Genomic DNA, 24,965 nt, shown 5'->3' on the forward strand with positions numbered 1-24,965 from the left:
CCTTCAGCTCTACCATCTCCCTCCTCCACTCCATCCTCCAGTTAGTAACTCTTCTTGCCTGTTCACTGGATGCCAGCCCCTGTACGCCAGCTGTGGTACTGTACTACTGTAATTTTCAAGGTATTGTACTGTAAGACTTTAAATGTTTGCTTTACTTTTTGTGTTTTTTTAATGGATTATTTGTGTGAGAAGTTTTGTAAACCTACTAAGTATAATACTATATAGCCAATTGTGTTAGTTGAGTACCTAGGCTTTGTTGAACTTACAAACAAATTGAACTTATGAACTCGTTCTTGAAAGGGAACTCATTAGTGTGTAGGGGACTTACTGTGTTTCATAACCAGGAGAGGAGGGAGGCTCTGGGAGTGTCTTCTCAAATGTGTAGTTACCACCAAACTGTCATTCTCATTTCCTTCCATTCAATACAATGGCATTCTAATGGACACATTGATGACAGTCATTATGGGTGGTTACTCAAGTTGCATGTATAAAATTTGATGATTTTTTTTTTGCTATACATTATCTATTTATTTTTTTTTTATTTTTTGAAATTATTTTTATTGGAGGCTAATTATTTTATAATATTATATTGGTTGGTTTTGCCATACATAAAGATAGTCACATATAGAAGCTTATACACAAACCTCACAATCCTGTGAATGTGACTTAAATGACAGGAGTAGACACAACCCTTGATTATTCTTTGGTTTCTTAAATAATGAGAGAAGCAAATGGCAACCCACTCCAGTATTCTTGCCTGGAAAATCCCATGGACAGAGGAGCCTGGCTGGCTACAGTTCATAGGGTCACAAAGAATCGGACGTGACTGAGCGACTGAACACATTTAAGTGATAGAATTGAAAAATAAATAGGGACTTCCCTGGTGGTCCGGTGGTTAAGACTCCAAGCTCCCAATGCAAGGGGGCCGAGGTTCAATCCCTGGTCAGGGAACTAGATCCCATATGCTGCAACTAATGATCCTGTGTTCCACAACTAAGACCCAGCACAGACAAATAAATAATTTTTTAAAAAAACATAAATTAGTGAAAATAAAAATAAATAAAAGCCTGGTGGCAAGTCAGGAGGCTTAATCAGTTCAGGTCCACATTTTTGGCAGGATGGCTTCATAGCTCCCACCGCCTCTTACATCACACAACCCGGTGTCCGGCTGTGCCTCTTTGCATGGCTTAAAGATTCATCAGGGGTTCAGGTGTGGCCATCTGACTCCCTCACTACAGCTTCCCATCAGCCCCAGCCCTGTAGTTAGAGCAGCCTTGTGTCACTGCTGAGAAGCAATCATTAGTTTCTGGGTTGGCTTTGTGTCTGTTCATGGCCTCCTCTATGGCATTACATAGGTTCCTGTACGTTTCTGTGAAACTCTGTTTGCAATCACGTTATATCTTAAAGAAACTTGAATCAGTCATCATTTAAAATAGTATCTGTGGAAAATATTCATATTATTTCATAATACCACTTATGCATACAAATTTTTATATACATTGGATTTGGTTAAAGCAAGATCTCTTAGAACTTTATACTGTCATCGGACGTCTTGCATTGAAACAGCTTATTCTGATACTTATAATGATTACAATTTATAGTTTGAACTTAACATAACTCTAGTTAGCTGACAAAGAGAAGTAACCAGACGCTGGGTGTACATTTGAATATTTTAGGTACACTGAGTTTTTAACAGATGCAGATTCTTCTTTAAGTATATCTTTGAATAAAATAAGTTGTTAAAATAGCCAGGAAAGCAACAGAAGGAATGAATACTTATTTATCGGGTACATTTTCTGAGCAAGGGCTCCAAACTATACATGTTTCACAAGATACAAATGTAGCTGAGTTTGTTAGTGATAGCAAATAGAATTTTCTACACTGAATGTAAAACAGAATTGCTGAAGATGCTGAATGGAGCTGACATGCAAACCTAGGTGCCTATTTGGAAGGCTGGCAGAGTGTGGTATCAATATGGCTTAAAGTGCTAACCCAGACCAAACAGAAGCGCCTCGAAATAGAGGCAGTTTCCAACTGTCGATTCCATATGTCAAGAGGATTTGTCCTGGAGACATGACAGCTGACTTCCTGGCCAGTACTGTTCGTATCACGTGGTAGTAATGGAAGGATAAGATTACTGACAAAAGATCCCAGGCTGTATGTAACAAACCCACCAACATTAAGTGGATGCTATTTGCAATGGAACTTCCATTCTAAGCCAGACATGTGTGGGGATGAACAATAGCAAGAGACCTCAGAGCTTTTGCATGGTAGACTGAGGACCCTACGCTAAGTAAACACAGTTACCCCCAGTAAAGTGGTCTAAAGAAACCTCTACAGACCATTAAAAGTGCAGTTTCAGGCATTAACGTCTAGCCGCTTTCTGCTGGGAAGTGAAAGGAACAGCCAAGATTGCAAAAAGAGAAGCTCTCTCTGGCAGAAACTGAGAGCCAACAAAGCCACAGGGTACAAATCGCCTTCTGTGCAGACGTGGCTGCCACCGTGGGTCCAATTAAAATCCTAACACGTGCATATTGTGAGGGGAGCTATAGGTTAAAATGGCAGCTGTACCCACTCATTTATTATCTGTTCAGTAGTTTCAGTCTTAAAAAGCGCAGGACTGTTTCGGGAACTATTCTTGGTGAGAGTGCAAAGGCATGCATTCGTTCCTGCCATTGATGCTTACTGAGTACATGTGACTGTTGTCCGTGCCGCAGTTACTGCTGTCAAGACATAGATCCCATGCTCAGGGAGGCTGTGTGTTCTAGAGTGCATCCCCCAACCACGAGCACTAAGACCAGTACATAAGATGCTTTCAGATGAAGTGTCAAGAAAGGCTTCCCAGGTGACGCTAGTGGTCAAGAACCTGCGTGCCAGTGCAGGAGACGTACGAGATGTGGGCTCTATCCCTGGGTCAGGAATATCCCCCTGGAGGAGGGCATGGCAGCCCACTCTAATATTCTTGCTCGGAGAATCCCATGGACAGAGGAACTTGGCAGGCTATAATCCATAGGGTCGCAAAGAGTTGGACAGGACTGAAGTGACTCAGCACACACACACAAAGGAAGAGGGGGTGATGGGTTAAGGCTGAGCTGGGGGTGCACAAGAGGGCTGTGGGATGGTTGGTCAGAGAAGACGTCTCTGAGAACATGATACTTGAACAGGATGAAGCAAAGGAAGGGGACATCAGTGGTGTGATGGCCCAAAATACGATCGTTCCAATAGATAAAGAGCTAGTATAAAAGGATCGGGCTTCCCTGGTGGCTCAGACAGTAAAGAATCCATCTGCAATGCGGGAGACCTGGGTTTGATCCCTGGGTTGGGAAGATTCCCTGGAGAAGAGAATGGCTACCCACTCCAGTATTCTGGACTGGAGAATTCCATGGACAGAGGAGCCTGACGGGCTACAATCCATAGAATCAACCAAGAGTCAGACATGACTGAGCAGCTTTCACTTTACTCAGTATGTCCAAAAGCTAGAAAGAAATAACCCAGGGGTTTGAAAGGTCATGGCCTAGGAAGACTAAGGAACCAGCTGAAGCTGGGAGGGCTTGGGCCTGCCTTGCCTATGGTCATCTTTCAGTAAATTGCTTGTTAAAACGACCTGAACAGTATGTTGTGTCTGTTTAAGTAATGAAGATCAAGAGAAAAATTCAAGTAGCTGAAAACATAAAGAAAGGTATTGTCATAATAATGTATTGGTTTCTAGTACATTCTTTACCTCTGAGAATTATGGATTGTTTTGTAAATGGACAGATAATTTTAATGAGTGTTTAGATCAACTTTGACATGCAGCCTACCAGCAGCATATGAGAACCAGTAACAGACCAGAATTTCTTGTTGAAATCTTTACATTTGAAAATGCTTTGAAATAATGCTATTTTAATTTATCCAATGAATTATGTTCAGTCATACAACTTTTAGATCCATATTTGAGAGATGCACAGATAAACATGGAGACATAATCTAGCAGACAATGAACATAGCTCAGCGCACTTCTGAGTCTGTGTCTTTATGTTGCAAGGTCAGATTCTACCTTCTTGAATAGACTGTACATGCTAGGTTTGGATCCGGGTATTGAGGTTATACAAGTGCTGCAAAAAACTTGCTTTGCGTGGTTCCCAGTGTGGACTTGTATGGGAAGAGGAAAGATGAGCTATGTTTTATATTGTCATATCCTGACTATGCTATGTTCCAATAATGTAGGGAATAAAGTGAAGTAGCATTTGTCAGTTAAGAGCTTAGAAGTATGAATGAATAGTCTAGGTGAGTGATTCTCAGCCAAAACTATATTCAGATGTTCTGGGGACACATTTACAACTATAAATATACAGACCAAATCTCTACTTAATTAAATCAATTTCTGGGCTTAGACCTGGGCATTAGGATGTTGTAAAAGGTTTCCCAAGTGATTCTAATGTATAGCAAGGGTTGAATATTCTAGTCTAATTTAAAAGAGTTTAATAATTCTCTGTAGCCTTTAGGATAAAGTTAGTTTGATTTTAATCATCTTAGCCTGTATCTCATATATCATCCGAATACTCCTTTCATTATTCTCTTAGAGTAGAGATCAGAACTTATGATCCCAAAGATTAATTTAGTGAGAAGAACTTCCTTCTTCCCTTCCTTCCTTCCTTCTTTCATCCTTTGCTTTTTAAAAATACATCTGGACAATGAGAGTTTTTTAAATCTATAAAGGAATAGTACATGGCAATTAAATTTAAAGCTTCATATATATAACATTTAGAAATTAAGATCTGCTTCTAAGAAATATTGAGGTATTATAATAAAAGCACTTCTATAAGACTTCAAAATGTGTGAAATCAAAAACTTGTAATTGGGGTTGGTGATAGAGAGAGGAAAGAAAGAGCTAGACTAAGGTAATTGCTATAATTGAAGGATAATTACAGCATTTAGCTTTCAGCCAGAGAAAAGGAAATATGATTTTTATATGTACATTAGTTTTTATAAGAAAAAGAAAGCTAACTTACCAGGATTAAGAAAAAGAAAAACACCTTCTAAGCACTGAAATCTCTGAGTTTATCACACAAAACTTTATACACTACACAATAGAACAGTATAATTCATAGTTTTACAGAAAAATACAGGTAAATCATTACAGTTCCCTCTGTTAATATTTGATAATAGCCACCTTTTATGACATTAATTAGTCAGTGGGTTCAGCTGCTTTCCAATCTACCCACTAGCTCATGACAGTGGAAATGTCAGCCACAAGATAGAGGGTATTTGTCTTCCAGTTTGCATTGGCAAGAAGGTAGCCTTCAGTTCATCTAAAAGCCATATTCAGTGATAAATTAGGGGAAAAGGCATCCGATTACAATTTGGTTAATAATATGAAAGATTGGAATCTGATTTTTTAGCCTATCCCTACCCTGCCTAATCTTACAGTGGTAGCTACTATGACACCATCTGGGAGAGTAGTACTCGTTGGGGACTGTGCTGGAATCACACACCTTGGTATCTTGGATTCTGGCTACAGAATCAAAGACTTGTGGTAGTGAATGTTGCAGAACGTCTAAAATTGGTCTTTTTTTCTGGTTTTTCTTTTTTGGAGTATAGTTGATAAACAATGTTGTGTTAGGTTCAGGTGTACAGCAGAATGATTCAGTTATACATGTACATATATTCATTCTTTTCCAGATTCTTACTATTTTGTAATAATCTATATGGGTAAAGAATCTGATTTCTTTCTGTTTTTTTAACTTCCTTCTGTTTTTATGGCTGAATAATATTCCACTGTATACATATATCAAATTTTCTTTATGAATTCATCCTGTGATGAGCTTCAGGTTCCTATTTCAAAATACATTACAAAGCAAACATAATTAAAACTGCATGGTACTGGCATAAAACAGGCATATATACCAATGAAACACACTGTAAATCCCCCCAAATTAACCTGCACATATACGGTTAATTGATTTTCAACAAGTCTGCCAATACTGCACAATAGGAAAAGGATAGTCTCTTCAACAAATAGTGCTGGGGGAAAATGGATATCCACATGTGAAAAAAATAAAATTGCACCCTTATCTTACACCATACCCACACATCCACTCAAAATGGATTGAAATCTTTAGCATGTAAGACCTGACACAGTAAAACTATTAGAAGAAATCATGTCATTGGTCTAGGAAATGATTTCTTGAATATGACACCAAAAGCACAGCAACAAAAGTAAAAATAGACAAGTGAAATTACATCAAACTCAAAAAAATCTTCTGCATGACAAAGAAAACAAGCCACAGAGTGAAAAGGCAACCTGTGGAAAGGGAGGAAATATTTACCAACTTTATATCAGGAAATATATTATATTCCAGAATATATCAGGAACTCCTGTAACTCAATAGTAAAAGAACTCAATTTAAAAATGGACAAAAGACCTGGACAGAAATTTCTCCAGCAAAGACATACAGATGACCACAGGTATATGAAAGAGTGCTTGACATCACTAATCATGAAAGAAATGCAAATCAAGACCATAATTAGATATACACACATATATATGTACACATTATTAAATATTAATATATTCTATATACGATGATCATATATATCATATATATGATTATTCTGAGTCATGTCCTCGAAAGATAGAGCACAATGTGTCAGTGGCTGCCAGTGAACCAGTTGTCACTAAAATTTGCTTGTTCCTAATGTAATTTGGCCACCTCATGTGACGAGTTGACTCACTGGAAAAAACTCTGATGCTGGGAGGGATTGGGTGCGGTAGGAGAAGGGGACGACAGAGAAGGAGATGGCTGGATGGCATCACCGACTTGATGGACGTGAGTTTGGGTGAACTCCGGGAGTTGGTGATGGACAGGGAGGCCTGGCATGCTGCAGTTCATGGCGTTGCAAAGAGTCGGACATGACTGAGCGACTGAACTGAACTGAATGTAATATGACAATGTATTAAAAAACTGGATGAATTAGGATTTCAGAGAGTTTGGAGAAAGGCTTAAGAAAAATAATGTAAAAAAGACTCTCTTAAATTTAAAGTATAATAATGTACTGTTTTATAATTAGTGTTGAGAAATCACATAACCATTAGAAATAATTGTTTACCAAAAGAACTGGAATGAAGCCACTTGGCTTAGATTTTTTTAATCTAATGAACTAAAATGATAACTGCTAACTTATTTTCCCGATAGCAATAAATAGGTGTGACTGCTTCGATTTTTCTAAACGAGTTTTCCTTTTGTCCAGAAAACACACCTTATTGTTCCATTTTCTAAGTATATTTTTCTTGAAGTTTTCCTATAGTAGAAGCATGAGAAATAAACAGTGACCTTCTCAGGATCAAAGTCCACTGTTCTATATCCACAATCCGCATCTACAGAGCTGCTGTTATGGCTACGCAGTGCACACGCCGTACCTCTAGGGAGACATCACTCACATGCTAAGGTCTGTGCTGTTAGTACAATCAGAGATATTCACAGTCTCAGTGGTGGAGAAGACTGAATGCAAATTTTTGACTCCAGGTGCGACATTTCTATGAGTTCCCATATTCCATTTTTTAAGTTCTGAATAGTTTTACCTGGGCTTCCCAGCCGGTGCTAATGGTAAAGAACCTGCCTGCTAATGCAGAAGACTTAAGAGATGTGGGTTTGATTCCTAGGTTGGGAAGATGCCCTGGAGGAGGGCATGGCAACCCATTCTGGTATTACCTGGAGAATCCCTGTGGACAGAGGAGCCTGGTGGACTACAGTCCATAGGGTCGCAAAGTGTTGGACACAACTGAAGCGACTAATCATGCACGCATACTCCATAAATATCCGTGTTTCTTTTATTAACAAATAAAAGTTAAAATTGAGTAACTTGGTCAGTTGGGTAGAGGTGGCTGGCACCTTTTCCTGAATTTACCACGGTACGTCTCTAAGGTGTACCTCTCCCAATCTACCATTTCACCATAGGCCTCTCCTCTACTTCTCAGTTTTATGCCTTTGAAATGTTCCTTCCCCAAAAGGGGTAAAAACATAGGACAGAGCAGTGTGGAGTAGGGGGTGGGGTGAGGTCAAAGCCATACCCTGATATTAGCTCTCATTTTATTGCTCTCTAATTTCAAGGAAGAAAAAAAAAAGAAAATTGGGGCAGAGTGACAACATTGACACCGTGATGTACAAAATTCTCTGAACTAGCAGGAAAAACAGCTCTCTTTTAAATATCAGTGTTATAAATCCGTATTCTAGGTCTCTCCAAAAAGTTTACATTTTACTGGCATTTAATGTAAATTCCAAATGTGACCCTTCCACTTGGAGACCACTGTGACATGTAAAATATCCAAGTCTACAAATTATAAAAGACTTTTCCTAAACACAGCCTTCACCCGTGACTTCATTTCATTCATGATTTACAAATAGGAAAAATAGAGGGGGGAATCTTACGGGAGAAGATGGGATTTTCATTAGCTATGAAGATTTTCAAAATTGCATTAGTCTCAGTTCATTAGGTCTTATAATCACATTAGCTGTGTGACATTGTAAGGAAGAAAATGCCCTGCAGAGGTCTCCCAGTGGATTTCAGAATTCCACTACCCCTGCCCGCTGGGACTTCAACACGGGAATAGATTTTCCCTTTCCTAGGATGAACCAATGAAAATGGTACAGCTTGTAGAAGCCATATTCATACAGATGTTCCTCTCACTCTCCTAATTCTGTCTACAATGATTTCCCTGGCCAAATGCTATGTTAGTTTTGAGTAATTCTGAACATCTAAAGACTTGAAGAGCGACTCCCACCTCACTGGGATTTCCTTAGGGCTTGTAACAAATTCTGAGCCCAGGGATTTCAGTGAACTGCTTATTTCAGGATCACTTAGGACACACGTTAAAAATACAGATTCTTGGGCCTTGAATATCTGCCAGAATATCTGAGGGTCAGGCCTGGGCATCAGCAGTGTAACACGTGTCCCAGGGGTTGTGAGTGGGATTGAGGAGTCCTGGGGGGAATCTGTTCAATAACTGATGCTCTCACATGGCCTGAGAAAGAAGCCATGTGAGACCAATGGGGCTGATAGATGGAGGGGGCCTGGAGGCCATGCCCTCTGATACCAGCAAGGCTAGTTGTTCAGTAGGGCCCTAGTCAGAACACTCAGCCATCAAAGTTGAGAAAATATTGTTGTGCTCACAAGTGAGATATACTTGTCATGTCTCTACTAAGGACCCTGCAGTTTACCCCATATTGCCTTTTATTTTGAAACAACATTTTTCAATTGAAACATAGTCAATATACAATATTGTGTTAGTTTCAGGTATACAGCAAAGTGATTCAGTTATATATGGGGCTTTTTCCCAGATTAAATTCTACTTCTCTGTGCTATGCAGTAAATCTTTGTTGCTAATCTATTTTACACTTAGCGGTATGTCTTCGTTAATCCCAAACTCCTAATTTATTCCCCCTCGACCCCTGCTTTCCATTTTGGTAACTGTAAGTTTGTTTTCTCTGTCTGTGAGTCTGATTCTATTCTGTATATAGGTTCATTTGTATTATTTTTTAGATTCCACATGTAAGCGACAGCATGTATTTGTCTTTCTCTGAGTTAGTTCACTTAGCCTGATAATATCTAGGTCCATCCGTGTTGCTATAAATGGCATTATTTCATTCTTGTTTGTGTCTGAGTAATATTCCGATGTGTGTGGGGGTGTGTGTTGTGTGTAACATCTTAAATCTTCTTACCACATTTTCTTAAATACTCCATATTGCCTTTTGTATCTGGTTCAAAGTGTATTTGGCTGTCATGATATTAACGGCCTTTTTAATGAACAGGGACCTCGTCCAAAGAATGTGACAGTTTCCATGTTTAGTCACTTTGTAAGAACAGGATCTCCACAGGGGTTTCTATTCTTGTGCACTCACCTCCCTACCTCCATCAACAGAGTGTTATCTTCCCAAAATTGTGCAGAGGAGGAGAAGAAAATAGATGTACTGAAGTATCATGTACATACACACATCATTCTTAAACTCCCAAAGTAACCCATGGAGTAAGGTCAGCTGCAGACAAAGTGGTAAAGCAGAAGAAAATTTCCAGAAAAGTCCCGAGTCTGTCCCCCTTGCCTCCCTCCACACAGCGTGTCTGCACTCTGCCCTTAGCCCTCTCACCTTCATCCTCCCCAGGTGACTTGCTCTGTTCCATCACTTATGTCTTAATGGGATTTTAAATGCATGCACCACTTCTTTCCTGAACATCTTTCTTTTTTTAAGCTTTGCTTTAACTGTAAAGTGAAACAGTTTTCTTTCATTCCAGGTGAGGGGTTGGCAAAATGGGGGGTACTCTTTACAGGTGCCCTCCCGGGTCCTTGAATCTGACCCATCCTCAGTGGCTGGCTGACCCTGACTGTGAGGAGTGTGTGCGTGGGCACCCAGAGGCGGTCCTGTCCACCCTGTGAGCATGCAAAGGCTGTCTTTGGAATCCACCAGACACAATGAGGGCAGTTCTCAGCTTGAAACAACATCAGTCCAAGGACACTGCGGCTGCATTGATGCCGCGGCGCCTCCGCTGTCAAGCCGAACAGAATCATGCTACAATTATTACAACTAGATGTGGCTTCTCATGCAACATGGTGGAAGTGAAAGGACTTCTGGCTCTGTTTTTTCCTAACTTCCCATGCTTGGAATTCAATGGTAAATTATTTTTCATCTTTGATCAAAATATATCTCTGTATTAGGAAAAATGAAGGTGTTAGTTGCTCAGTCGTGTTCAACTCTTTGCAACCCCACAGACCACAGCCCACCAGGCTTCTCTGTCCGTGGGATTCTCCAGGCAAGAATACTGGAGTGGGTAGCCATTTCCTTCTCCAGGGGATCTTCCCAACCAGGGATCCAACCCAGGTCTCCTGCACTGCAGGCAGTTTCTTTACCATCTGAGCCACTGGGGAAGCCCTATGTATTAGGGACTTAATTCTAGGGAACTTTCACCTCTTGCCAGTTGAATTTTACAACTGAATTGCATCAGACCAGTGTCATCTCATATTCAAGGTGTGATTAGAAGACGAAGCAGTGCTTGTCACAGAGTAGATATTTACCAATTATTCATTCAATGAATTACGGAGTGTCAAAGGGGAATATACAGCTTGTGCCTTAGAATCAAAGAGTAAGAACTGTTGGAGGTCACGAGACCAATGAAACCAACTCGAAGAGCTGAGCATCTTTAATAATAGAGACAGAGAAAGTCTCCAGGATGTTCTGTCACCTTTGGAATCATCTCAGGCTTATCAAGTACTGAGCCTGGAAATTACATGGATCACTTTCAAACTTTTCTCTGTGTGTGAGATTTTCCTAATTCGCGTCAAATGCCTTAAAAAGCCTCTGCAGCTTCCAGCAGCAGCATCTTCTCTTTCCATCCCTGTGTGTGCCCATCTTCATATTTTGATTTGATCCTCGCATTTTGTTGAAAGACTTTTATAAATATGAATTGTAAATGTGTCAATATATCACCTGGACATTAATGAAAAAATGAAGAGACTCATCCGTCAGTCCCACAGCCAGTGTGCAGTGCTGCTGTTTCCAGCGTGCGTGCTGTGCTCAGTTGTGTCCGACTCTTTGTGACCCCATGGACTATACCCCACCAGGCTCCTCTGTCTGTGGGATTCTCCAGGCAAGAATACTGGAGTGGGTTGCCGTGCCCTCCTCCAGGGATCTTCCCGACCAAAAATCAGGATCTTTACCACTAGCGCCACCTGTTGTTGGTCAGTCACTCAGTCATGTCCAACTCTGCGACTCTGTGGACTGCAGCACTCCAGGCTTCCCGGTCCATGCGATTTCCCAGGCAAGAATACTGGAGTGGGTTGCCATTTCCTTCTCCAAGCACCACCTAGGAAGCCCCAATTAAAAATATTAAAACTAAAAATAATAATAGCCTACAGGATTCAGAATCTGCAGCTCAACAAGATCCCCAGGTGTTCTGGAGAGACAGTAGGTACTGTCCTAGAACTGTCTTCTCCAATTTCAGCATGCATCACATCACCTGGACGGCTTGTGAAAACAGAGCTTGCCCAGCCTCACCCCAGACTCTGATTCATAAGCCTCAGGGAAGGTCCAGAATTCTGCATTTTTAATGAGTTCCCAGATGATGATGAGGCTTCTGCTCCAGGACCCCCATTTGAGACACTCTGCTCGGACTGAAGTGACTTAGCAGCAGCAGCAGCAGCTCTGCAAAGACCGTGACCTTGTCTCTTCTCCTACAAGGGGCTTGGGGAGCCATACTCCTTGAGTAGTCTACACCCACTGCCCACACCCTTCCAGCAGAAAGCCTTGATGATGAGCCCCGAGAACACACATTTTCAAATAAAGAGCTCTGACTCATTCTGATCAAGCCGTCACTCTGTCTCCCAGCCCTAAGTAGTTTCCCGGAACACTGACAAGTAACCTGCAGGGATGTTTTTTGCAGACTTTGCTTTCTAGAAGTCAATGAAATGTATTTTGTTAACCAGTTTTATAATCTAAAGAATCCTTAATGTTTTTAAAATGTAGGAAAGATGAGGGCTTCTCTGGTGGCTCAGTGATAGAGTCTGCCAGCCAGTGCAGGAGACACAGGTGCGATCCCCGGTCCAGGAAGATCCCATGTGCCACAACTATTGAGCCTGTGCTCTAGAACCCAGGAGCCCGTGTGTCTGACCTCCTGAAGCCTGAACCCCCTAAGACCCTGCTCCGCAATTAGAGAAGCCGCCACCACAGTGAGAAGCAAGCAGACCACAGCTAGAGAGTAGCCCCCAGTCTCTGCAGCTAGAGAAAAGCCCACACATCAACAAAGACCCAGCACAGCCAAAAATAAATAATTTTTTTTTAATGTGGGAAGTATGAGAGTAAAAGATGGCCCTGATGTGTTAACCACTAAGGAGTAAGTCAAGCTGTCTTCTTGCTAGTGCCTGGGCATAATGTTAAGTCAGCGCCTTCATATCCGGGTACATCAGAGGGTGTGGTTGATTTAACTCACAAAGAAGCCAGCACCTATGAACTAGGATTCCTCTGGGACGTGGCTTAAATTCAGTCAAATCTCTGAAATTCTACTTCTTCCATCCTGAAGTTTTCCTTTTCCCAGGGTAAGCATCCTTTGTTGTACAGTCTGCATGCGGTAGCCGGGTTAGGTGAGGGCTTGGTAAAAGCTAATTGGGATGTGACAGATACTGGAGCATAATAATTAACTGTCCAGCCTCAGTCCAAGTGTTACAATGAATCTGATCTTTTAACTATCATGATCCATGAGTGGAGGTTTTGAGAGACATTTATGTCACGTGGCGAATTCCTGAACCTCTCAGCAAAGAGGTTGCAGGGGTTTTCTTGGTTGAGTCTTTTATTGTTATGAAAAAAAAGCAGCTGAATCACCCGAGCATCTGAAACCAAATAAAAAGTGCGACGTGGTGCTTAACAGAGTGAGATCTAAAAGTCCTGACCTCATATAGAGAACAGACTTGTGGCTGCCAAGGCGGAGGAGGGGGTGGGGAAGGGTGGATGAGGAGTTTGGGATTAGTAGATACAAATGATAATATAGAGAATGGATAAGCCATGAGGTCCTAGTGTGTAGTGCAAGGAACTATATTCAGTATCCTGGGATAGACCATAATGGTAAAGAACATGATAAAGAAGGTATATGTGTGTGTGTGTATCTATATGACTTCGTTGTACAGTAGACATTAACACTGTGAATCAACTCTACTTTAACAAAATAAATTTTTAAAATCAAAATAAATAAAAGTCCTCATCTCTGTAAACCAGCCCTGTGTGTAAACACCACACCCCCACCAGGCTCCAGCAAAGCGGATGGTGCCAGGGCTGCAAAGTGCTCTATGTCCCTTGGAAGGAACACGACGATGAGGCTGGAAGTGAGCAGTGGGCAGACCAGCGCAGAATGAGTGTTATTCTCTCCAGTTCTGAAAACCAGCCACCATAGCGTGAAGCTGAGCTTGCTGGGAAGATGGCAGGGCTCCCATGTCCTCACCTGTCTGTGCTTGTCCCAGCCAGGTGGACACCTGAGGGTTATGATCACGGTGGAGAGGGCTGTGTTTTTTATTTCAAGCCTGGCCCCTTCAGGGCCCTGAGGGGGTGGGTGGGGAGAAGCCAGTTGCTCGTGTGTAGGATGGAGGCCTCACGGGGGAGATTCCCCACCAGGTAGGCAGGCAGGCCAGCCAGCTTCAGAACTCCTCTTATCCCTCAGCTTCATTTGAGAAGACCGAGAAAAATAATTTCTTCTTCTGATTCTTAACCATTTCTGAAAGCTTTTGTCAAGAACCATCCGGGTGCTTCAGTGAGCAAAGAAGGCAGGTGTCTGTTCTTCCCAGACTGAGGGTTCGCCAGTTAAACCCTCGGCTTATTTGTTTGCTTGGTGTGCTCACCTCTTTTAATTCTTTTCTTCCTGACCTGATAAATTATTCATTAAACTTGCCTTTTGAGAGTCAGGTGGGGAATCTTCCTTTCACAGAAACGTAAAAATTTCTGGACTGGGTCCTATATTCCAACTCATGGAGATGTTGAGAATATGGTGGGATGTGAGATGGATATGTGTCTGCCCTCAGGGAACTTGTAATTCAAATCAGCAGAGCAAACATGCAAGGCAGGAAGAAGCAGAGCCGAAAGGTCCAACTGCACACTTTGTGAAAAGACCATTGAGACTCGCTTGTGCAAACTGAAGCCCTGCTGCCTCCGCTCCTTACCCAGGCTGCCAAAAGCTCTCTCTCCCCTTCCCCCGTACTCCTGTCTTGTTGTCTCATGAGAGTCACGTTTGAAAACAAAAAATGAACCTTGGGGATTGGTTTCCAAGTCAGGATATGAAGAACAATAACCTTAGGAGGCATTCCTTACCCTCCAAAGTCATTCGCCTTTTGGCTTTTCTCAAGGCAAAACCAAAATGGTGGCAAGACTTTGATAAGCTGTAAACTATATTCTGTAATGTGACTTTAGTGTATTTTGGAAATGAGACACACACACATACCCTCAGAGGGTCAGATTTCCTATTTCCTGTGGGGATCAATAGGTTTGGTGTGTACAAGATGAAATCAGGTTAGGCTGACAGAGGGCCTGAAGGATTGATAACCTGCCCTGGGGATGAACGCTTGGCTCTTCCTGCAGCAGCAGCAACAGCGATGAACCGTGATGGCAGGGCCAGTTTGCTGATGTCAGGTGTTTCTCTTGTGCTCCCAGTTGCTGAACGAAGAAATATCAAGATACTGCTCCAGAGTGATGGTGAAATGATTCGGGAAAACCATCAAGAAAATCTCACCCTGGAATTCTTTGCTGGCTTCTGCAAAGAGTGTGTTTCCCCCTGACGCAGGGAAAGAGAGAAGTGGGATGATCTTTACAGCAACTGGTTTGGCAGAGACCCTTGGGTCTTAGCAGGGCCCCCATGGACAGTAGACGTTGCCTGAGGTGACTCATTGTTCACAGCAGTCCTGCTTGACTCTTCCGTGGAGTTCAGTGTATACAGCTTACCAACAGCAGGGTCCCTTTAGTCTGAAGGGAAAGTGACCTCAATTCAGATACTTTAGCTTAAGTAAGAGTCTTTCAGGGAACAAGAGAATTCCACGGAGGAATTCTTGCCACTGTAGCCTGTGCGCCTCCACCTGCTTCATGGGACAGAAACCCAGCAGAGAATTTCAGTCCTCAGCCCTTGTTAAATGTGTCTGATTAATCTGTTACTTGTAAAGTGTCATTTTACTGCATGGTTCCCACACCTGGTGACAACCAGGAAGGAGGCGTATCCATGGGGATGGGTCCTTGACCTCATTTCAGCATCAGTGAGGGGTAATGCGTGGAGGTGGTTTCCATCATGTGTAATTATGAGTCAACTAGGACAGCTGTAAAACGATAATGACCATCATTACTGATCTCAACCGGCTTCAAAGAAGCCATAGCTAATCTCACGGGCCATCCCAACTCGACGCAGTTATTAGTTACAGAATTTGCGGGTATCAGAATCTACCTGTTAAATGTGTTTGGCTAAAGACGGAATGGAACGGAAAGACAGGGAGGCCTGGCGTGCGGTGATTCATGGGGTCGCAAAGAGTCGGTCATGACTGAGCGACTGAACTGAACTGAAAGAAATAAATAGCTGAAATTTGGGCTCCTTAAGTGGCACAGTGGTAAAGAATCCACCTGCATTGCAAGAGACGCAAGAGATCTGGGTTCGATTGCTGGATCGGGAAGATCCCCTGGAGTGGGAAATGGCAACCCACTTCAGTATTCTTCCCTGGAGAATCCCATGGACTGGTCGCAGAGTCACACACGACTGAGCACGCACATGTTATTATTTGGGCTACAACTTTTATTCTTTTCACCCAGTTTTTGTTTTTCTTTCTTGTTGGACTTGATTGGAGTGGCTGATGGTCTAGGCTAATGAAGACAATTAAAATGCTCAGCAGAGGCACCAACAGCAAGAATAGCACGTCTCTCCAGGAGCCTGCTGATCAGGGCTGAGAACAGAATTACACTGCCCCCTTGTGGTTGAAAGTGGCATGTGCTTTTAAAGTAAAAGTGAATTTTTCTCCAGATCGAATCGCTTGTTGATTAAACCATGAAATGAATGGATATAAAAGTATGAGAAATTTTGGAGTTTTCAGTCCAAAATAGTTATCCAGCACAACTTCTAAAAAAGTCCCCAACAGAAGTCCTGAAAACACAAGCACCGACCTTTCTTAAGGCCAAGTGACAAGTTCCCACAGTAGTCTGAAATTGAGGGGTAGGAGGATACCAGTGCCTCTTATAGAGCCACATTGCTGGCTGGGTGGCTGGGGGGGTATGCGCGTAGGCACGTGCATCCTCTGTCCCCAAGTCGTGTTCAATTCTTTGCGACCCCATGGACCAGAGCCCTCCAGGCTCCTCTGTCCGTGGGATTGTCCAGGCAAGAATACTGGAGTGGGTTGCCATTTCTTTCTGCAGGGGGATCTTCCTGACCCAGGGAACGAACCTGCATCTCCTGCATTGGCATCTCCCACTAAGCCACCTGGGAAGCTCTTAAGGAGCAATACTATAATTATTGCTGGTCATGAATGGTGCGTCAGTGCAGCAAACAGGAAAGCCTATTCTAAAAGAGAAAGATGTACAACTATTAGGCTAAACCCATTTCACTAATATGATCTTTTGCAGAACATCTTAGTTGGACATTCAGGTGTCTTAATAAATGTTCCCTGAGGTCAGTGAACTGCCTCTTGAGAAACCTGTATGCAGGTCAGGAAGCAACAGTTAGAACTGGACATGGAACAACAGACTGGTTCCAAATAGGAAAAGGAGTACGTCAAGATTGTATATAGTCACCCTGCTTATTTAACTTATATGCAGAGTACATCATGAGGAACGCTGGGCTGGAAGAAGCACAAGCTGGAATCAAGATTGCTGGGAGAAATATCAATAACCTCAGATATGCAGATGACACTACCCTTATGGCAGAAAGTGAAGAGGAACTCAAAAGCCTCTTGATGAAAGTGAAAGAGGAGAGTGAAAAGGTTGGCTTGAAGCTCAACATTCAGAAAACAAAGATCATGGCATCTGGTCCCATCACTTCATGGGAAATAGATGGAAAAACAGTGGAAACAGAGTCAGACTTTATTTTTTTGGGCTCCAAAATCACTGCAGATGCTGATTGCAGCCATGAAATTAAAAGATGCTTGCTCCTTGGAAGGAAAGTTATGACTAACCTTGATAGTATATTAAAAAGCAGAGACATTACTTTGCCAACCAAGGTCCGTCTAGTCAAGGCAATGGTTTTTCCCGTGGTCATGTATGGATGTGAGAGTTGGACTGTGAAGAAGGCTGATCGCCGAAGAATCAATGCTTTTGAACTGTGGTGTTGGAGAAGACTGTTGAGAGTCCCTTATACTGCAAGGAGATCCAACCAGTCCATTCTAAAGGAGATCAATCCTGGGTGTTCATTGGAGGGACTGATGCTAAAGCTGAAACTGCAATACTTTGGCCACCTCATGCGACGAGTTGACTCACTGGAAAAGACTGATGCTGGGAAAGGTTGGGGGTGGGAGGAGAAGGGGACGACGGAGAATGAGATGGCTGGATGGCATCACCGACTCTGTGGACATGAGTTTGAGTGTACTCTGGAAGTTGGTGATGGACAGGGAGGCCTGGCGTGCTGTGATTCATGGGGTCACGGAGAGTCGGGCACGACTAAGCGACTGAACTGAACTGAACTGAGGTCAGTGAATGGTCCTGCTTTGCCCTATGTTGAATAACTCATAAACTATTTACACATGAGGTCTGACAATGGGATGCTGTTTGAAGAAACAGCATTCTATAATTGAATGTAATTTTATTGTGATAGGTAGGAAGAGAATTAGAGAAATAGGCTTAAATATCTCCTTGAAAAAATCATGAGAGAGCACCTGAAACTGTTCGTGTATTTCTGCTGATACGGCTTGATTCAGGATGCTCAGGAGACATCTTACTTGATGAAGGAATTAGGAGAGAATAAACCAGTCCCCATGGGCTTCCCTGATGGAGAATCTACCTTCAATGCAGGACACCTGAATCCAACCCCTGGGTCAGGAAGGTCCCCTGGATGAAGGGAATGGCAACCCACTCCAGTATTCTTGCCTAGAGAATCCCATGGACAGAGGAGCCTGGCGGGCTACAACCTAGGAGATTGCAAAGACTCAGGCACAACTGAGCGACTAAACACCTCCACACACATGTAGAAGCTGGTCCCCAAGACCAGTAACAGCATCAGCCCTGGACTATCTTTTCCATGTGGACCCTGGCAAAGAGTGTAAGGTATAGGAAGCCCTCACTCCTTGGGGGACCCTTCCTTTTCAGGGTGACTCCTTACTTCCCGGACACTGTGCCTTGCTTTCTCTCCCCCTGTCGCTACTCTTGAGAGAAATCTTCAACCTTTGGTAAGGATGCGGATGGCCCCGCTACTCAAGATGAACTACATGAAGGACCCCTGCGCACTGCCTTTAAGTTCAGTGAAACCAGTGTGTGAGGGCCCAGCCTTGGGCAGGAAAGTCCATTCCACTTCTTGGAAAGCCCCAGACCGTTAGCACAGGGCTTCCCCTCTCACCCCACTGGGAAGGGGGAACATGGAAGCTAAACATGTGCATCAACACATACTGGGGAGGAGTGGGCTATCTACACACACTGGGAGGGTAGAGGGAGTCTGTCTGCACACCGGAGAGCGCAGCCCATGAACACCCAGGGCGGGAAGGCAGTCATGTCTCAATAGTAGATAAGCCACCAGAATTCAAGGAGATGACCAGAGAAGAAATGGGCAGAACTATGGAAACAGAAGACCAGAAAGAGACTAGGAGACAAGAGTTAACAGTGGTGTGGATTTTCTCTAAAACAAGAATAATCCCGCCTAGAAGTCATGTGTGTAGACACCTCCCACACACACTGCTGGCTCCTGCAAGGGTAGGGGCTCCCGCCACACTCCCAACCAGGGCTGTGACCTGTGTGGCTCCTTCAGTTGCATGCAGAAGTTTCCGAGAGGTGAAAGCTGCCCACACAATCGGAGCCCTTGCCCTGGGGGATTACAGTGTATTATAATATCTGACTCAGAAACACACCGGATCATTCTTTTCACTGTAGCATTTTTGTGTGTGCATCAGGAGAACTTTTGGAAAAAGTATTACTTTCAGTAGCTTTTCTGCAGATTCTAGTGGAAGGGTAGCGAGCCAGGAGTTTTGACACATTTTCTGTGAGTTACATCCTTCATTCGGTCGCTGGTGATCTGCTTTCATCCTCCTCCCCACACTGCCCTGCGAGGCAGAGCACCATGTTATGTTCTATCGCCTCCCCCTGTTGAGAGAGAGAGAAGCGTGCGCAGAGATGAGAGAGGAGCTTGCTGCATGGATATGTGGCTTTTGAATAATTCACTAAGGAAACTATTTTCTAAGGACCTAGCGCTTTATAAATAGACACTGATTAATCATTGTACGAATGAGTGAGCAAATGAAAGAACATACAAATGCCTGCACAACGGATCTTCTTTGTTTGTACCTCCTAAAATGTGCTACGCAGGGACCTGGATATAAACATTTATTGATTTATGTGCTTGCTTGAATGTATTTTAATAACTTACCCTGGTGCCAATTTGTAGCCTCAGTTTAAAGTGAATTATTCATTGTTGCAACGAATCATAAGAGAAGTGCTCTTCAGTTATAGCTGTCCAGGGGCAAACAGGCAAAGGCAACGGGACCACCCATGACAGTATGCGTGCAGTGTTCACGGGTATAATATATAACCAACACAGGGAGAATGCAGTTCTTCATTACCCAGGAAGTTGTACGTTTATGTATTTATGGAGCTTTAGGACATGTTCATGTTGGTTTAAGGCCATATAGAAAGCAGTCAGCTTCATCTCCTAGAATTCTCTCTGCATACTTACAGATACAATTTCTTTTTCTCCAGCTTTTTTAAAATTATTATTTTTCACCTTTGAATATTTAAATAAATGCAAAATGTTTCAGCTGGAGAAGATTTTCTCCGGTTGAACCACAGTGCACTCCCTAAGCTCCTCAGGTGCAGGCTTGATGTTGGTGCTCAGTGGATGGCTACATAGTCCCAGCTCTGTCAAGGAGCAAATGGAAAGGCAAATATCAACCGGCCTTTTTGTTAAAAAGTGTTTTGAGTTCTGATGAATTGTCATGACACAAATATTTATTTGGTGATTTTATTCACGTAGCTTGAGAATGAAGCTAAGGCTGTGTAAGTGAGAAATGTTCTAGAATTGAACAAAGCGATTACTCTTTAAACAAGGCATCTCTGATGAGAAAGCAAGTCATTAATTTGAAATAGTGCTCTATTTTTCAAAATCTAAATCTTAAAATATTTCACAAAGCTCATTGGCTGTTTACATTTAGAAGCCTTGTAACTCGCTGGACCTGGGAGCAGTAACCCCCAGTGAGAAGGAGGCCCCCTAGGGGCAGAGGCCACAAGTGCCAGAGTCAGAGCTGGCTGGACTCAGGTCCTCCGCTGCCACTGAGCCTGACACCACCACAGGGGAACTTAGTGCCTGAACTTCAGCTTCCTTGTCTGAAAACTGGGAGTTAGTCACGCTTTCTTCACAGGCTTGTGTTAGCGATTAAATGAGGAAAGCACTTGACTGCATGTGTGCTAAGTCACTTCAGTCGTATCTGACTCTTTGCGACCCTAAGGATCGTAGCCCAACAGGCTCCTCTGTCCATGGGATTCTCCAGGCAAGAATACTGGAGTGGGTTGCCATGCCCTTCTCCAAGGGATCTTCCCGACCCAGGGATCAAACCTGCATCTCCTACATCTCCTGCCTTGGCAGATGGATTCTTTACCACTAGTGCCACCTAGGAAGCCCCCATGTGCCAGGTACTAAATGCCAGGTACTGCAATGTCCTGGAGAAGGAAATGGCAACCCACTCCAGTGTTCCTGCCTGGAGAATCCCAGGGACAGGGGAGCCTGGTGGGCTGCCATCTATGGGGTCGCACAGAGTCGGACACGACTGAAGTGACTTAGCAACTTAGCAGCCATGTCCTAGGGACAGCTGTTACACTCAGTTTGTAGTTGTTTATAACTAGGCTTCTTTGCTGCTGGTGATGTGTTCTCAGCACAGACTTGCCTCCAGTGTCTCGAAAGTAGACTTACTGAATGCTTACAAACTTTCATGAAAGCCAGCCCTGAAAATGAAGTCATAGGCTCAGAACAGATAACTGTTTCTGAAGGTGAATATAAAGACCATCTATGTCATTAGTTGTACTGACCTTAAACCTTCTCAGAGAGAAGCAGGCTTGGGGAGTTGAGGATTCAAGTGGGGAAGAAAAACATAGCAAACTACATTTTTGTGAAAGCTGTAATAAATGGTTTACAGTGTTCTGTGGAAAAAAGGAATCCAAATACACGTGTGTTTATTTGTTGTTTATTTTTCAGTGGATTTTCTCCAGGTAAAACATTTTGCATTTATTTAAATATTTGAAAGTGAAAAATAGTAATTAAAAAGACTTGGAGTCTTACTTGAACACATTAAGAATCTATCCCCCATACATACAAAAATAACATCTGTGGCCTCAAACACAGAGCTGGGCACCACACACTCCTGCTATGCATTTTGGGTGAGAAAACAAAAGTCCGGACCACGGAAGGGCACTTGTTTCAGGTCGAGTCCAGTTCTGTGCACACCTCTCTGATCTGCTCAGACTCACCCCCAGCCCCCACTCCCATCTAGCCCCTCCCCCACAGGAACTTGCTGCCAGATTCTAGCACCTCTCCTGAGAAGTTGTCAAAACACAAGCTGTTCTCTCTGCAGGAGGACGCCACCCTCTGCCCCCATGTCGCCACCTTGGCAGGACTGACTGACGCCAGCAGCCCGTGCCACTCCCCGCCCCCACCATGGGATCCGAGGGAAGCTTGCTGATCGAGGGACAGACACAGATCATCCTGTTGGGGAGCCTGGCATCTGTGGCCACCTTCTTCCTCATCACCTTTCTCATCTTTCTGTGTTCCGGTTGCGACAGGTGAGAGGGACATGTGTCTACTGGAGCCTTAAAATAACACTTTCCTGGGACCTAGAAGTCTTGTGTATTAAAAAGCCTGTGATGGATGGCATCCCACTGCATAGACATTCACAGACACTCACAGATTAACTGCCTTCTCTCCTGCAAAGGGGCCCGGGACACTTATTACCTCAATGAAAGGCCATATTTGGTTTTCCTGGGGAGCAACTGGAAGAGGCCTTATATATGAAATACCTTATATATGAAACTTCCCAGAAGGAATTTTGCTGTTCTCATGAGCACACCCATGTCTAAATTTATATTGTCTTTTTCCATCTGTGGACATTTGGAAATCTAAGAACAATGTGTTTTACACACACTCTTTTTTTGCTACCATTTGAGAGTTACTGAGAATTTTTGCTGCTCTATAGCTGTGGGGGGGTCAGTTTATTAAAGACTTGTAATCTAGAACTGCAGTTTCTTAAGAAACAGATTTTTCTAAAAGAGAAACATTCTGTGTATGAAATAACCATCTTGTCTTATTTTAGAATTACACTTCTCTCTCTCTCAACTCCTTCATATAAAATGTGTAACCCTCCCACCAAAAAAGAAAAGATCTTTGCTTGGAGAGAAGCAGAGTCCTTGCGAAGCCAGAGTGATTTTCCAGGTGTTCAGACATTGTTACAACATATGCCGCTCTCTGGTGAGTTGGCTGCTTCTGGAGCAGCCAATGCAGACCTGCTGGCAGCCAACCCTCTTCCAAACTCTTCTCAATAACCTTGGAAGAGAGTTGCCAAGTGTCATTTAAAAGTCCGGATATGGCTTCCTGCACTGAAGTCTCTGTCAAAAAGAGAAAATCTGGAGTCCCTGAACTCAAGTAGTGCCGGTTCAGACCCAGGTCTCCTGAGCTGGGAGAGAGACCAGCTGGCCAGGAAGATGAAGAAGAGGAGAAGAGTGTCAACTCTCCTGGGCCAGGGGGCCTGCCTCTGTAATTATTTATGCTCCCACTAGGTGTCACTGTTGCCTTACACATCTATGGGAAAGGTAACCTCTAGTACTGATGGCTTTCTTTAGCCTGTCCTGAGTAAAAATAAATTCTATTTTTACTGGATGGACTTTTCCATAGTCTGGAAGTACACATGACTCATCCTGAGAGCATGTACCCTTCCCAACAAGCCAAAAGTTGTATTTTCTTTATTTTCTCAATCCCCTGGCAGTATGTGACTTTGCAAAGACTGAATTAAGAAAAATGAAGACATGAGAATTGTCTGGACTTCCTTAAAAAATAAAAAATGAAATCATCCCAGTATTCAAGGTGTAAACAGTTTCTACTCAGGAAACTGCCCCCAGTCCTCTTGTTAACTTGTATTTTCTACCCTGGAGGAAGTGGGGGTAAGAGAGCTGGCCAGCCCCTTGCTAGGACTTGACCCCCTCAGACCCTGATGCCTGCAGAGGAGGGGTAAGTTGTCTGGCTTCTGGTTTCTCAGTAAAATAAACTCGGTTTTTTGTCAAAAGAGATATTTAAGTGTTGATACAGTTTGGATAGGAAAGGGGAGTGTGTGTTTGATTTTAGGTGGCACGTTGGATATTACAGCCATGTTTCCTTTTCTGTTTCAGAGAAAAGAAGCCAAGACCTCACAGTGGGGACCATGAGAACCTGATGAACGTGGTAAGTGTGCCTGCACGTGTGTGTGTGTGCACGCATGTACACTCTAAGGCATCAGCCACTTCTCTAAGCAGGTCCCTGCAAGCTGAGGGACACATCTCAGCCAGAGTTAACCGGCTGCCTGGGCTGTGCCCTTGCACTGCAGGTTTCTCTTCCCCGTGGCTAGCGTGTGTGCATGCTCAGTCACTTCAGTTGTGTCCGGCTGTTTGCAACCACTGCTTGAAAGATGCTCAGATAGCTCCAGCTTACCGCAGGGATGTCTCTGTTTCGCCTCTGGCCAGCTCCAGCCGGTTTATTAGTTGGCCACAGCTGTCATAACAAAGGACCGCAAGCTGAGTTGCTTAAATAATAAATTTATCATCTCAGTTCTGGAAGCTGGAAATTCAAGATCATGGTAGCAGCAGGCCACGAGGGCGCATGTGTTCCAGGCTGCTCTCCTAGCTTCCAGTATTGAAAAGCACCTGCCTTTGGTGATGCTTGGTTTGAAGACTCTGCCCTCACTGTCATATCTGTCCCTGTGACTCTTCATACCATCTTCCCTCTGTGTGTATTTATGCCTGTCCAAGTTCCCCTTTTAGAAGGCCTCTGATATGACGTCATCCCTCATCTTAACCTGTTTCATCAGCAACAGCCCTGAGTCCATAGGAGGTCAGTTCTGAGGTATTGAGGGTTAGGACTTCACCACAGGAATTTGGGGAGGATGAAAATTCAACCTATAACAGCTGATCAGTAAGCTCACAGGAGCCTGAGGCCCCCAGCATCCTGAGGCCCCAGCATCCTAGATAGCCTGGCTGAGTCTTCTTGCTCTGTGTCCTACAGGGTCCTGACAAGCGCTAAGGGCCTCTGGGACCCACCCAAGTGAGGAGCACTTGAGTGTCCTG

At 43.4% G+C, this 24,965-nt stretch overlaps 1 protein-coding gene across 2 annotated transcripts in view; it reads left to right on the forward strand.

Annotated features, from left to right (window-relative positions):
- The window catches only part of PAG1 (phosphoprotein membrane anchor with glycosphingolipid microdomains 1), a 159,860-nt gene that overhangs the window by 114,095 nt on the left and 20,800 nt on the right, over positions 1-24,965 (forward strand). For both annotated transcript variants that reach the window (XM_055431703.2, XM_055431704.2), the window contains 2 exons: positions 22,232-22,439; positions 24,036-24,087. In XM_055431703.2, coding sequence (XP_055287678.2) covers positions 22,315-22,439; positions 24,036-24,087 — 177 coding nt within the window. In that variant the 5' untranslated portion in view covers positions 22,232-22,314. The remainder of the gene's footprint in view (positions 1-22,231; positions 22,440-24,035; positions 24,088-24,965) is intronic.

This window comes from Moschus berezovskii, chromosome 16 (assembly GCF_049115385.1).
Source record: "Moschus berezovskii isolate FMDL1 chromosome 16, NW_MosBer_1.0, whole genome shotgun sequence".
Classification (NCBI taxonomy): Eukaryota; Metazoa; Chordata; class Mammalia; order Artiodactyla; family Moschidae; genus Moschus; species Moschus berezovskii.